The sequence below is a fragment of the Hyposmocoma kahamanoa genome, unplaced genomic scaffold (assembly GCF_003589595.1).
Source record: "Hyposmocoma kahamanoa isolate Upper Pololo Valley unplaced genomic scaffold, ASM358959v1 172, whole genome shotgun sequence".
NCBI lineage: Eukaryota > Metazoa > Arthropoda > Insecta > Lepidoptera > Cosmopterigidae > Hyposmocoma > Hyposmocoma kahamanoa.
Window position 1 is genome coordinate 422,963 of NW_020653622.1, and position 16,302 is coordinate 439,264.

The 16,302-nt window shown below is 38.6% G+C and overlaps 1 protein-coding gene across 2 annotated transcripts in view; it reads right to left on the bottom strand.

Moving 5' to 3' along the window:
* Positions 1–3,296: 3,296 nt before the first annotated feature.
* LOC113225744 (gastrula zinc finger protein XlCGF26.1-like) overlaps positions 3,297–16,302 on the bottom strand; it is a 70,070-nt gene continuing 57,064 nt past the window's right edge. Inside the window, exon 5 of one of the 2 annotated variants that reach the window (XM_026458147.1) lies at positions 3,297–4,540. In XM_026458147.1, coding sequence (XP_026313932.1) covers positions 3,297–4,540 — 1,244 coding nt within the window. Of the gene's footprint in view, positions 4,541–14,828; positions 15,998–16,302 lie in introns of those variants that run through there. The other variant, XM_026458148.1, reaches the window with a different exon arrangement.

Genomic DNA, 16,302 nt, shown 5'->3' on the forward strand with positions numbered 1-16,302 from the left:
ATGGCCAGTTGACTTAAAGGTATAGGTTTTTGAAGAACAATCATGCGTTGTTGATTCCCCTCTTCGTCTTTGACCATTAAAGATGAATTTGACTTTACGATGAATCCTAGAAAAGAAATAAAATGTTATTTACTGAGTATAATTGCTTACATTTCCTTTCATTTTGAAATAGTTCATAGTTTTATTTACACATCATTATCATTACGTTATGTTCCACTACCGGGCATGGGTCTCAGGCCATAGGATCTCAAACTTGTTGGCTCACCGCCCACTTAGGCAAGATAAAAAAATTTCAACGCCTACCACCACAATAAATATTAGAAAACACGTATTTTTACATTTGTTTTTTGTAGCCCCGCACTAGGAAAACTTGTGTATCGCGGGTGCCATAGACACATAGACAATCACAAATGAAACCCAAACTCACGCAATAAATGTAGGCTATACAAGTATTTCTCCCGGCCCGAGAATCGCACCTGCGACCTCTGTGTGGCAGACCAGCATGGTAACCGTATATTAACTTAACACAAAAAATCGCAAGGAAAAAGAAATCATCTGTTTAAAGGTAAAACCACATAAGTGACATTTTCTACAAAAAGTCTAATTTAAGAGCTATGGTAAGAAAATCACTATCTTTCTGCACGTAAAACTCAATAACAAAAAAGCTATAAAACTTAATAAGAATTTTATCTGCAGAAAGATGGTGAATTTCTTATAACTGTTACATAATTTGGAGATTTTTTGTGGAAAATGTCAAAATGGTTTTACCTTTAAACAGACGATATATATTTGTAGTTGTAGTTTATACAGATAATTTAGTTCCTTTTTTCAAATACGTTAGCACCCCCTGAATAGCATCAACGCTTGCCAATTGTTTCTGAGCCCCCTACCGCTCCCCTAGGATTCTTCAGCGCCCACTGGGAGCGGTAGAGACCTCTTTGGGAAACTATGGTTTAGACCATAGTCTGGCCACACTGGCCCAATGCAGGGTGACGGGCTCAGCGGTAGTGCCCCTCAGATCTTTGCAATTTAAAGCTCTGAGTGGCACTGCAACTGTTATGGACAGGCGTGTAGATTAACATCAGGCGCACGACTTGTTGGTCCCGTCACTTGATATTAAAAAAAACACAAGTTGACAAGTTCCATGTGCCTGTAATTTCACCAGTACCCTTACCCTTCAAACGGAACGCAATAATGCTTACGTTACTGCTTGGCGGCGGAAATAGGTAAGGACATAGGATAATGGTATTTTAACAAATAAAGTATTACGCAAATCAATGTGAATTGTGTTTAATATTATAGCGTATAAAAATATTGTAAATAGGTACAGACACTAAGGGCGTCTTCAAACTGGACACTTATAGAAGCTCTGCAGTGGCGCCACTGCGGCAGGCGCGTCACTACTAATTTTCGTACAATATTTAGAAACGCAGTTGCAGCGCCACTGTCAGAATACGATGTTTTACCTACGTAGTTTAATGAGAGTGGAAACCTTGCGTAATTTTATGAATAGTTGTGTTAGCAAAAGCTTTGTAATCGGTTGTTTAATTTGAAATAACTATCAGATTTAAAAAATAAATTACCGATTCGATTTGGGTATTACCGATAAAAAAATGGTAACACTAAAAGATATTGGTGGGGAAAAAAGAGAAATGGAAGTGAAATAACCATCTGGCGCTTGTCGACGTCGTATCTGTGTCAAATTTTCTCTGCGTGTTATTATTTTATTTCATATTAATTTTGAGCGCGCGGATTGCGCAACACGAAGGGCGACCACCCACATTTTTTCTCCTAAAATGTAGGCTCGTATTGAAATACCACGTCTTAAGTCAACACAATTACTCAACTAAAAATTACTGATGCGCTACAGACGCGTGACGTCCGCGCCACTGCTGCACTTCTACAAGCGTATAATTTGAAGGCGAAAACGAAAACTTATTAAAAATTACTTAATTAATATTCTTACATAATTATATTTGTGTAAATGTGAGTAACTCTATAACACTGAAAGTTCTTGCATTTATACAAAAAATAGTACATGAAGAGTCAAAATGATCTGACTCAAGAACATCAGCATATTGGGTAGGGTGCCACGACAACTACCCACATAGACGTACTATTAAGAGTCGAGAGAGAGAGAGAGAGAGAGAGTAAGATCTCATAAGACAGTAAGACCTCAGCTTGAATTAAAATTTTTCTCGTACTAATACGGTTTATTTTGCTCTGCGGCAGGGAAACTAGCTTTATTTCAGAATTAATTTTTTACAAACGAAATTAAAACCATTTTTTTGAGGGTTGATGTTGCTCGCTTCTGTAGGATTACCGTCGAGACCTTACAAGTGATCACTGGACGGTGCTAAAGAGCAACAACGCACACGCACACACTCAACATAGCCCCGCACTAGGGAACAACCCTGTGTCGCGGGTGCCATGGACACACACATAGACAAACACAAATTACATGCAAATATTTCTACCGGCCCGGGAATCGAACCTGAGACCTCGGCATGGTAACCGTTCGGCTATGGAGGCAGTTGTAAAGAACAACAACTACTGGCTTCGGCCGTGGCTACTCGCTGACCCCCGGCGCAGTCGAGTCGCCAAATGATTTTCACCGTATTCAGTCGGAATACGGTGAAAATGTGTTCGGGAGTTGTCATTAGGAGGTCGGGTCTGAACAGCTGACATCTTCGGCTTGCATCTGACGACGAGTTATAGCTATTTGTACTAGCCACATTGAGCACTCGGTTCTGGAGGCTAGCAAGATCCGAAGCACGGTGCACCGCTGGCCGACCGTGGGAAGTTGAGGGGCCCAAGTAGCGGGAAAGCCACACGTGAAATGCTGCCCTGCCACTCAACGATAAATCCCGGAATGTTCCACCTTGTCGGTTGGGGACCGGAAGGGAGGAGCAGGTGGCTATCTCCGGGAAGTTCGGGCGTCCCCGCGGTCTCCAAACCGATTGTACCCTCGTGTGGCAGTGTGAGCGTGCTGCTTGGTTGAACACGACACAGTGTCTCATTCAACTGCCTTCCTCCTGCCTATTCACTGCTAATAACCCCGTCTTTGCACTTGGGCTTAGTAATGGTTAGGAGTAAGTTGATATATTCTATCCGAAATGTCAAATTAATACTTAAAAAATAATTATCAAATGGCGCTCACTTTGTCCACGTCCTATCTCAAGACCCTATTAATTCTGTTTGTAATAAATAAAAATAAAAATATATGTGATCGTAGCATATAAAGATTGGAGTAGCGTCTCTTAGAATAAATAAAAAAACAATGCAAATATTCTAACTTATGCAATATCGTGCAACCGCAAATGGTCCTTCAAATTCTTCCTCCTCAAGAACGCCATACCGCAAAACTGACATTTATAATTTTTCTCCCCCGTGTGTATAACCATATGTCTTTTCAATGTTTCCTTATTACAAAACCTTTGATGACAAATATCACACTGCTGGTTCCTCTCTTGTAAATGCACTGAACGTATGTGACAGACCAAATGATACTTTAGGTTAAAGCCACGACCACAAGTCTCACATTTATGCACCCTTGTAGATACATTGTGTACGTCTTGCAAGTGAATTGTCCTTCTATAGTTAGAGTTGAATCTTTCAGGACACATAGGACATCTTCTCGGGTATTGCTTAAGATGTACGCCTCGTACATGAATAGATCTTTTATGCGGAGTCGTAAATATTTTATTACATTTATCACAAGGGAAATTTCCGTTCTCGTGAACTTCTAGATGTTTCCGTAAGAGTCTCAAAGTCATGAAGCCTGATCCACAGATTTCGCAACTATAATTGCTGAAATGTACGCTCATGTGTATGACTAAAATCCGAACCTTTATAAATGTTTCCTCACAAATCACACATTTATATGAGCCTTCTATACCATCTACTTTAAAGGGTATCATATTATCTTGCAGTTCTGGGTCTATTGGCTTGTTGTGGTCTTTTAAATGATGTTTGAGTTCAACAAAAGTTTTTGGCTTTTGTAGACATATCTTGCAATTGATCTCGCTAACGTCTACCTTTAAGATTTCCACTCGTCTATTATTTACAAGTCTTTTCAATGCTCCAAAATGATGAGTTTCAGACATGTGCTGTCTTAACAGTGAAGTCTCTAGGAATGGCTGTGAACAGACGAAGCATTTGAACTTGTTGTTCCCGTAAATAAAAGGGTAGACTGTAGAAAATTCAAAGACTGTCAAAGCGTTTTGCCTGCCATCTGTGGTTTTCTTGATCGGCTTTGGTTTTGGGTTTTGGATTTCCAGGGCTATGTTTAAGTCAACAGGCGACTGGGTTCGCATTTGTAGTTGGGACCAATTAGCGATACAGTAATCTATAGGAGAAGGGCTTCGGGATGGTGATATCTCAGTGTATAATTTTCTGGGTTTTTTAGTGATAAAAGAAGATGGTAATCTTGGTTTATTGATGTCCTTGAAAGTCTTCAAAGGTTTGCAAAGACTCCTGTCGTATGCGACTTGGAATAGAGGCACAATCCGCTTTCCTCGTGTTTCTGTTGAGTCCATTCCTAGAAACAAATAATATGGTGTTGTAGTTTCTTGCTTAGGTTTTGGGTCGTACTTAAGTTGTTTATCACATTTCACATATTTATTGTAAAACACTCAACAAACATAAATTACAAAAATTTGTATCATACTAACCTAATCCATATGCTCTACTCGAGCAGTTTTTTAGGGAACATGACAAGTAAGGATTTTGGGAAAAAATTTTACGATTTTGAATAATATTTGGTATTCTATGGAAATATGGATCTTTTTATAAACATACGAAACACGAAACGACAAATCGAGTAGCTACAGCCGTCTACACATTTTTGCGATCGTCTTCTCGATAAATGTCCCAAAAGAAAAATATTAAACATGAGACTTCATTGGATTTATATTAAAAGGTGGTAATAGGATTTTTTTCTAAGTGTTCGATATTTGTATTAATAATTATAACAAACTAGTGGAGTAATTTCACAAAAAAATAATAGAATATCAATTCAATAATAAATTAATTATAGGTAATAGCGACAGCTCTAGTCAGGGCTGGTAGCTGTAGGGCTTGGCGGATCCCCCCTATGGCACTCGTACCATAGAGGCGATCCGCCCTGTCCTCGTAGAGTGGGTAAACCGGTCCCACGGGCCACTGTCGTACCACCTTGTGCAGGCGCTGACCGGGCACGGCTGCTTCGGTCACTACCTGCACAAGGTGGCGAGGAGGGAACCGTCCCCGTCGTGCCACGAGTGCGGCGCTGCGGATGACACCGCGCAGCACACCCTAGAGGTGTGTAGCCGGTGGGATGAGCAGCGCCGCACTCTGACGGGGACTGTAGGGCAGGACCTCTCGCTGCCGAGCGTGGTTGCCGCCATGCTCGATAGCGAGGAGTCCTGGGAGGCGGTGGCTTCCTTTTGCGCAGAGGTTATGTCGCAAAAGGAGGCCGCGGAGCGGGTGCGCGAGGACGCGGCAGACGCGCACCCGCTCCGGCGCAGACGTACGGGGAGAAGGCGAAGGCAGTTCGCTGCTCGCCTGATCCCCTAGTGAGACCAGCGGGCTCTGGACAGGGACTCCGGAGTCTGCATTGCACGGCCTCACTCGTCTGGGGGACGGGTCGGAGGACAACCGACTCGCCCCTCCGTTGGCGCGGGAGCCCTGGCGTAAGCTAGGGCGGCCGGGCGGCGTCGTGGTGAATGTTCACTGATCCCACGGCGCCGACTCAACCGGCGAGAGGGAAACCCGGGGGGGTTTTAGTGGGGTAGTCCCTCCAGTCTGGAGGGAGAGTCCCCACATAACTCCTGAGTCACCCTGGGCTCAGGGGTATCCATAAAGATTTCCCCCCCGTCAAAAAAAAAAAGGGCTGGTAGCTGTAAAGCCAACCAACTGAGTGACGAAATACTTTCATAGATTTGTCAAAGATGGAGCTACGGCTGAAAGTCGTTGATAACCCAAATACAAAGATCCGACAACAAGCACATTCACAAAATTCGTGATATCCGCTGGTTCGCTCCGTGGCTTAGTTGGCATAGCGTCTGGCACGGTTTGCTAGGAGACGTCGATTGGATTCCGGCCGGATCGAAGGAATTTTTTCTAAGTGTCTAAGTATAAACTTCGATCTTTTTATTAATAATTATAACAAACTACTGGAGTAATTTCACAAAAAAAATTTACCATAAAAAATTCATTTATTATGTTTATTACATAAAAAAATATATTTAAATTAATTACAACTGAAGTTCAGAATGAAAATAAAATATCGACGCCTTACTTTCTCATACTCGAATCTTAAAGCACAAAGTTTTTGAAATGCAAAAAATGCATCGTATATACAAATTTTACAGTCTAATTTCACATCACATTTCCATCTTATTCACACACTGTTCTTAAAGTAATGCATCCCATTTTATACCCTTGATAAGAAATTTAAAAATAAATAAAAAGTTTTGCCATCTCCTGACTATTCACTCTTTATAAGATACAAGTTTGAGAAAGTAAGACATCGATTTTGGTCTTAGTACAGGCCTATTTGGTATTCTATGGGAAAGAAGACTTGTACCAAAAGTGACACATAATTCTATTGACACAGAACTCCGTTCCAAATACGCTAATTTTTTTTAAAACCACGGGACATTGTAATTCCATTGAGACTCCACTCAGATTATTTTGCAATTATGACAATATTTATATAATATATTTATAATATACTGCTAAAATCTGTCGCAATGCCAGTTACGTCTCAATAAAGCGCCGAACGTTAGTGAGATAGCAGTGATGGCATTACTTCAATTAATGACTGATGATCGCATTGCCTTACTACAACTACGATATATTAATTTTTATCTACACACATATCGGCCATTCTCACATTCGACGTTCTCAGCCTAATTACCGTAACCATTGTTTTTTCTCGCTTAATATACCCAGTAACATTGAAATATGAACAACTTTAAGCTTAACTATCAATATGTCTAATTGGCATTACAATATACAAAGTAGTTTTCGAGTTATTAATACACAAATATTTTATGGAAACGGTAATTAGATCTAATTACCGTAGCCATGGATACGGTAATTAGAAAGTTCAAACATTTTTAAGAAATAAAAATTATTAAATGTTATATAATGTTAGAGTTGTCAGCGGTCAATGTCTCTTGTTTACTCAAAATTTATTATCATGTAATTTAGTCCATTCAAAGCTCTATTAAAATTTGACTCTTCAAAATAGAGCGAACAAACGAAGGTGATATTTGATCCAATGTTTATGTTCGGCAATACTATAATTTCCAACCATTCTTTCTTCATTTGTAGGTAAATTTGAAAAATAATAATAATAATGAAGCAATAAAAACCTCGTAGTGAATTGTTTTAATAACAGAATATCTATAATATGTCTGCTTACAAGAACAACACTATCTCAAAGTAATCGTTATCAACAATTTTCAAATTATACTAACAAACAGGCAATCTAAAGTAACGAAAGCAAAATTCAGCAAAAGTTATGAATAAACTACTTAAATGAGTCTAATCACATGTGATATTAGGGCTATTGTATGATTTATAGACAAAACAATAACACAAGCCGGTTTAATGTAACATTCGGTTGATTTCCGCCTTTTCTAATGCCGCACCCCTTAATGCTGCAACGACGCATTTTTATCAATACTTAACTGTTCTCACTGGCATTATTTTTGTCCATTTCATTACAATTCATGCGAACAATTCACTAAAACATTTGGCCAAACATTGGTTTTGACATTTGATTAACTGACCTTTGACAACCGGTAACGGTTATCAAAGGGTACTCCAAAAATGGAAAAATGAGGACAGTTGGCATTTAAGATGACGTCACGTATTTTCGATTCTCGTGTTTTTTTGACATAAATCAATGTAGTGCTATCTCTTTTAGCTTACGACAGCACGCAGTAGTTAAACAAAGACAATAAAATGTTTATGTTTTCAACGTCTAAATGCATCATATACATATAACATCTGATTTATTTATGTCAATATAACAGTAAGTCCTTAGTCTAAGATCAATATCGATTTCATTATCACATCTCTGAAAAACAAAATAATTTGATTCGACCTCAATTCTAATACCAGTCGAAATGAAGCTTTATTCGAAATGAAATGTCAATAGCAAACAATTTTGACAAATTTCACACGTTACTTGTTAATGAACTATATGATAGTTGGGCCCTATTCCAGATTGTCTATGAATTAAATAAAAACTACGGTTGTATGAGAAAAGTTTTTATTTGCCGCCATTTCGCCAATCATGACATGCGGTTCCTGTACACAACATAGCGAGCTTATAACATGTGTATAGATAAAGCAGTGTATGTGCGTGTGATGTTTTTAAACCCACACTCGTATTTTAAAGCCTTTAATTATGTAACAGGCATATAAACTACCGTTATCTCGTTTAATCAGCCATTGAAGAGCAATAAATAAAAGATGTAATGGCAGAGGAATAGCAGCTCGATGGGTAGCCCACAAGCCCTACTCCTAATTTTTAACAGAATATCAAACATATAAAGCCTGCTATTAGCACTCTACCGACACACAACTGAGATGATTTAAAATTAGCAGACTTAGGACTCAGTAAACTTCTCAATAAGGCCAGTCGATGAAAAGTAATGAATGTTTGTTTTTTTTTACAAGTAATAGATACTAATGTAAAGGTACTATTTAAGTCAGTGAAAGCGAATTGATTACCTGTTTTCGTCGAGTATATAATCAGAAATAAAGACGAAATGTCATTTAATTTGTTTGAAAACTATTCTGCCATATCATTACGGTGACAACTGCGCTCCGATTGGCCAGCCATCTGCCAGTTTATCTTGAGCTTTTTAGCTGTGTAATTAGCTGTTTTTCCCACACTACTGTATGGAACAGCCCCCTATAGCCTTTATTGCAATAAATACAGAATATTTTTGGAATATACAGAGACGTACACAAAGGTCAGTTGTTGGCGCTCTACTATTTCAGCTTTCTAATTTGTGATTTCAGTGCAAACGAGAGTTGATATTTAAAAGTGATATAAGGCCCATTTGCCTGATGAGTTGCAAGGGATGGACGGCCCTTTATCGTCTCTATTTCAGGTTATATGTTACTTTTGTAAAGCGTTCCATTGTTTAGCGAATGTGCTAACCATGTAAGCCAACATTCTGTGTCATCCGAAATGTCATAACCGTAATAACCTAACATATCGATATGTTGATTGATACGTCTCGGTCAGCCAACAACCGCATTCATTGTGAAACATGTTTGCTAATTTATGGGTTTTTTTTACTGAAGGGACGGCTCGGCAGAGAATTTTTGTGACGAAAGATTTCAATGATACTGGTCGTAGGTATAAAAAGAAACCAGCGGCATCACTAACACATTCGCGCGAGCATCGTGCTTGTGCCTTTTGCCGATTGATGCGCTGTGGCATATATTTTTCTCATGTAATCGTTTATTCTACAGGCCCATGGGCGTACCCAGGAACGGTAGGGCATCTGCCCCCTGGATTTTTTATACCTCCATACTATCCACTATTGTCGATAAAAGTTCTCATTTTGCAACACAATATCATAAATAGGTATACGTTAATTAATTAGTTAATACTAATTAATTATTTCATTGCTACAATTAAAAGGTCAGCTCAGACGCGTAAAAACGTGGCTGAGATCAACTATGATAGAAGACAGATTAAATCGGCTTTAAACAATTAAAGAATTTAAATAAAAAATACCTATTTTAATTTGTTCATTTATTTGACTACGCGCCTATAAAGAACTATCAGGATATCCTGCGGGTATTTTCCGTACATCCTTAATGTTTAGTGTAGGTGTCTTCGTGTAGTATGTAAGGCAGAACAAGCGCGCGGGACCCGGCTTGAAAATAATCTGATTTGCCATTCTTCCCCCAAGGTCCAGAACCTGAGTATGCCCATGTACAGGTCGGTATGAATGTAACAAATAATGATATGACAACGACATCAATAAACGTTGACGTCTATAATTCGACCGCCGAAGTTGCGCGTGTACGCCAGTGAACATTGCTGTGTGTAGGAAGTGCTTACTTATCCTGTGAAATTTCGATAATGCGTGTCGTTAGAGTTTTAATATTTTGATATATTGTAGAGCAATGATGTCTAGCTGATTCGGAAAGCCTCGGCAGCCTTGGGGACGCTTCGGCAGCTTTCGGGGTGCTTTAGCAGTCTTTGGGACGCCGAGTGCGACTATGTGGGAATGCGTGGACCGCAAGCACGCACGGCAGAACAGATCAGAAGAGAGGCCAGGCGCGAACACGATGTCGCAACGGAATGCTTCGACATGCTTAAGGATGCCCCATCATACATAGGGATACTACGGCATAATTGTCGTCAGTGTGCAGTAGCCGAGTCATCCCGTCTTTCAACGCCTGGTTCAAACCTAACTGATTCGATATTTAGTTTTTATACATAATAAATACATGACATCTTTTCATAAAACAGTGAGGCAAGCAGTCTGTGCCGTCTTATTAACTCAGTCGCCTAGCCTGATGATATGTAATTATAACGTTTACGATCCTCAAGATTAGGTACTAACGCTGTATCAAATTTGTTCATTCCGGAAACCAGCTCCACTACGACAGCCCAAACTGCGTCTTAAATCTATTTCAAAACCAGATTAGAATGATGAACCTTAAGGTGATGTTTTAAACTACAATTTTGCACAAACGATCGTCCGCAAACACTACAAACAAATCTCCTATCATTCTCATGTATCCGTAAATGTTCTTTCAATGTAAATTTTCTCGCGTATGACTTCTTGCATATACTACATTCAAACTTTTTTTCTCCACCATGTCTAACTATATGGTCCTTTAGTTCTGACTTTGAATAAAATTTCCAATCACAAAAGTCACATGAAAACCTTTTAACTTTCAAATGTACGCTTTTTATGTGCACATTTAGTTTGCCAGTCAATGTGAACGTTTTCGGACACATTGTACATTTAAATTCTTTTAATTTTACTCCATGAATTGAAGAGACGTGTTTGTTACGTTGAAAATAATTTGAAAATGTTTCGTTGCAATGCGGACATCTGTGTCTTTTGGCTTTCTTATGTACTACAGCAAAGTGTTCATTTTTTGCATTAGCTGAACGATAAACTTTGTCACAACTTTCACAAGGAAATTGCCCAGTTTCATGTGTAAAAGCGTGACTTCTCAATCTAGCCGGTGTTGCAAAACCGGCTCCACATTGTTCGCAAATAAAATTCTGAAAGTGAACATTCATGTGATGGTTTAAAGTTTTGAAGTCTTCATACTTTCTGTTACAAATAACACAATTGTAATTATCTTTTGTAACTTTAAATGGTAAAGTGACATCTTTGATTTTTAAATCAATGTTTCTCTTATGCGCTTCTATTAAATGCCTTTTTATGTCTTCGATATTATCATGTGTTTTGTTACATTGGATACAAGTTAAGTCAGTAATATCTACTTTTAACAGCTCGTGTTTTTTCTTTCGTTTAAAAAATTCTTTTATATCCGTACTCGTCCTAATCTTATGAACTACATTATTGTGTTCTCTTAGGGCTGCCATATCAGAAAATTGATGATCGCAGTAAATACAGAAATACCGATTGCGGACCCATCTAAACGGACATATCTTTGTTTCTTTTAATAATATTGTAACATTGGTAAGGCGTTGATGTTTAATGCTTTTGTCCATGACGTTGAATTGTTTTTTTAATCTTATTTCCATTTCATTCGGGGTAATTTCGTACTCTGATGATGATTTGTTTTTTTCTAACATAGTGGGCTGTTGAGAGTCCTGATTTTGTTCTGACATATCTGTAAGTTGACTTGTCGATTCTTCTACTGTCGCACGTGGCGGATCACCTAAAAATGAGAAAATATTGTGCATGAACATTTATCTTTATAATTCAAGAACTATGAAATAAATAAAAGAGATTTTCTTCATTTCAGGCCGAGTCATGTAGCTAGTATCTACAAAAAACAATAAAAGCAAAGGATTTCCAGAAATTACTATTTGATTCGCTTAGAATTTTTACAATGGCAACACTGAAATATGGTCGGGCATTTGGGCATTTTTGTTTCTCTCTGTATAGCGGCCCGGGTACGTGGTGGTTTTGGAACTTAAATCCACCACCCAATGTTGCTGTAGACTCAAGGAATCGCTTTTTGATTTTTCCGAGTATGTTACGTCAATGAACCCCTCGCATATAAACTTGGCCCAGATCCCAAATGTCCCTAAAACATCTTTTTTAATGAAGCTTTTCAGAAAAGTGTTAATAACACTTTGAGATAACGAAGGAAGACGAAAAAATGTTACCACATATTTGTGCTGCAGCGAGGAAATTTTATTATGTATAATTGTAACTTTTTGTTGCAGCCTGTATGTTATTCCATAACCTTCAGTAAACTCATGCACAACATTTTTCTCGCACTATAAATGTTTTAAACCATGATAAGGATGATGACTTTTAAGTCTATTACGTCAAAAATATAGACTGTAGTATGTACCTATTCCTTCCTATCTTAGCAGAAGTTTCAAGCAACAGTAAAGCTCCTTGTGAAAGAGTTTATCCAGGGAAGGCAGTACTTACCTAACCTTATCTATTTCTGCCGCCAAGCAGTAATATCAGCATTATTGCGTTTCGGTTTTGAGGTTACCTACCAATAGTCCGAAATGACATTTTCCAGAAACAACGTTTGCTCGAATTTTTATAACCCCATCATAACCCCGAAAGTGATTTTGAGAGGAAAATGTTTTTTCTTTTAAACCTAACCTAACCGAACCTAATCGTGTCTTTGCGATAAACTTCCAACATATCCTGAAAGAACAACGGTTTCGTTATAATTCGATATTCGGTGTAATGGAAATTCGAAAAAACGTTGTTTCGGAAAAAAAATTGGAGTTTGTGATAAGTTACCCGGTTTTGAAGGGTGCTGGTAAAATAAGCATCCTACTTGTCAACTTAATAAGTCTCAGTTAGAGTGGTACTGCAATTGTTATGGGTAGGCGCGTCGTGCTGTGCTGTGGTCAATTGTCATCCATGGTGAATTCAGAAGTAAAACTATGTTGAATTTAAACAAATTATTATTTATTATGGCTACAAATTACAAGGTTTCTTATACCTCCAAGCAAGTACTTATATAAAAATTTTTAAATAGCGTTATGTACTCGAGTATTGCCGCAGTATTTACATGAAAATTTAATAATAACGTTGTACATTTATAGATAGTCATATGAAATAGGTTATACGTTATGTATGTGATGTAAATACGTATATCACAAGTGAGATCATACATTTTTAAAAGGGCTGGTAAATAAATAATAAATAAAGTTGTTGAACCAATTACTCTGTGCCTAAAGAATACTAGTTCCAAAACAAACTCCAGAGAAGGGATGTTGCGAATGTCAGCATTCGTATTTGCATCCACATCTACATCCGCGGATAATCCGCATTAGCCTCCGCATTGATCGATGCTGACATTCATTACGGATGTTCGCCTAGTGACATTACAAAAAGGAGTAGAGATTAAATCATGTTCGAATAATTTACAAACCATCCAGAAACAGACTGCAAGCTGAGAAAACACCTCAACCGCCATTCTTACTTTCGATAAAATTCGAGTATGATTAAGCTAGGCAGATTGATTAATTTTATACTGCTTAATTTTTTTTGTTAATAATTGTCACAAAACCATCATAAAAACCTGTGTCATTGTGTACATTTCTCACGATATTTCTAAGGCTGGTTTCACAGCTGTGCGTACGGTCCGTACGGACTGTCCGTATGACGCGCGGACGTCGTGGCAACGTATATGTTGGCAAGACGCTCGAAAGACGCTAGTGTGGGGGGTCTCTTATACTCGTAACGTGGTGAAAGTGGTGTTGCCAGACGGTGACATTTCTAACGTTTTCCGTGACTTTTGAACCTCTCGCGTAAAATGAAAATAACTTTTGTTTTTAAGGGCTCATTCACAGTGCAGGCGCGGGTGCGGGCGCGCGGGTTTTGACGTCTTCCCGTTTTCAGCGCCGAGGCGGCTAGGAGCAAGTAGATCCACACGTCGAAATCACAAACAGACGTTAAACGCTGGACCAAGCGCTGTGAATGGTACAGGCGGACCGAGCCAATATGCACGGCCAGCCAGCACGGCTCGCACCCGCACCCGCACCCGCCTCGACACAGGCGCCGGCGCTCGCGGCCACTGTGAACGCAAGGAGCGTCTAGGTACATTTGATTTACACGCACCCGCACCCGCCGCCACTCTGAATAAGGCCTCAGGCCTAGACATAGAGATTTTTTTTAATTTAACAACATTTGTTATTGTAAATCCTATATAGTTTACAACGCACCCAAAATCAAACAATAAAGTAACTCAGAGATGGCACTAACAAAATTAAATCAAACACACCGGTGATAGCTCGATTTTTTTTGAGCGTCTTTCATTATTTTTAAGACTTCGGCGAATAAAAAACGAACATGTAAAATGTAAGTTTCGCAACAAAAAAAGTTAAATAACATTAGAAAACATCCCATGCGTAACTCTGATCCCAAATTAAGTAATTATAGCACTTGTGCTAAGGAAATCGGAAACAACGACGGGACCACAAACACCCAGATCTGAATTCTGAGCTAACATAGAAATAGTTTTTCGACACTGATCCGGAGATCGAACCAAATATTAGAGATGCGACACCATGAAAACCGGTATGCAAGCCACTCGACCACGAAGCCAAAAGAAATGTAACTTTTTAGGTAACGAAATGTAATTTTCGACTCAAAGACCCTGGTAGTACTGAGTGAAAGCGGAAATCCTATCTATCTGCTGTTTTGCTACAAAAACTCTATTGTAATACGCTAAAACACATCACTTTTTAAATGAGTTGGATGATGTACCCTAAAATGCTGTTTCAGGCTACAATTCTGTATAAACGACTGTCCGCAAACAGAACAAACAAACCGTCTATCATTATTATGAATCCGCATATGTTCCCTTAAAGTTTTCAATCGAGCGTATGCTTTCTTGCATACGTCACATTGGTATATTCTCTCACCGCCATGCTTTATGGAGTGCTCTTGAAGCTCGTAGTTTGTAAAGAACTTCATTCCACATACGGCACATATATGATTTCGTTCTTGTAAGTGTTGGAATCTTATATGCGCTGTTCTTCGACTGCATAAGTCGAATACTTTAGGGCACGAAGGGCAGGGGAATGTAGCTGTCTTCTCTCCATGGATGGTTTTGAGGTGTTTAAGTCTGTGTTTGTATGACGCAAACTTCTCGTCGCAGATCGGGCATTTATACCTCTTGTTTGATCTGTGAATTTTCACCACATGGGCATATAAAGCCGCGTGGGATGGATAGGTTTCTTGGCATTTCTTGCATGGAAATTCCCCTCTTTCATGTGTTCTTGCGTGATTAACCATTCTTTGGGCAGTCGCAAATCTTTTACCACAAGTTTCACATATAAAATGTTCATAGTGGTCGTTCATATGCCTGTGTAAGCTTAAAAACATCTCATACCGCTTGCCACATATTTGGCAGCAGTTTTCTTCTGAGCTTAATTTGTATGGCAGTATGCTTTCTCCGTGAGTCGTATCAATTAATTTTCCATGGTCAACTGTCAGATGGTATTTAAGCATTGTGTAGTCTGTAATGTTGACTCCGCAGATCTTGCAATTTGATTCAGCGAAATCCATCTTTAAGGGCTCGTATTTTTTCGGTTTCAAAGCTTCGGACATATCGTGGTGAGTAGCCTTCGAATGTTCTCGAAGGTTTTCGGGTTCTCTAAAAGTGTCTTTACAAAAGTAACACAGGTATGTTCCTTTCCTGTACTTAAATGGATACGCGGTGCAGGTTTCCATAATTAATGATAAATTATTTCTGAATATCGTTCTTCTTTCGATGCCAAGATCTCTTGCTGTTTTTGATAATTCTTCTTCGATTTTTATTTCGATCTCTGGTGTTTCCCATCCTAAAAAAATAGAAAAATTTTCGATATATTTTCTTAGTGAGTATCGCAGAATTTCTTCTTAAAAGCATAGACATACCATATAATTAAATGTACAAATTATTTCTACTGTTTCTCAAAAATACTCACTTCGCTTTGTTGTTGAAAAAACAAACATCATATAAAAATTTCGACGGGTTTTCCTTTATGGTTCCAAATCTTGATAAAAGTTTAATTAAGATGTAACTATAGCATGTTTGTAGTTGAAAAACAAATAAAAATCGGTGTCACTACTTAAAGTATATTGAGAGAGAAAAGCGCGTTTAATT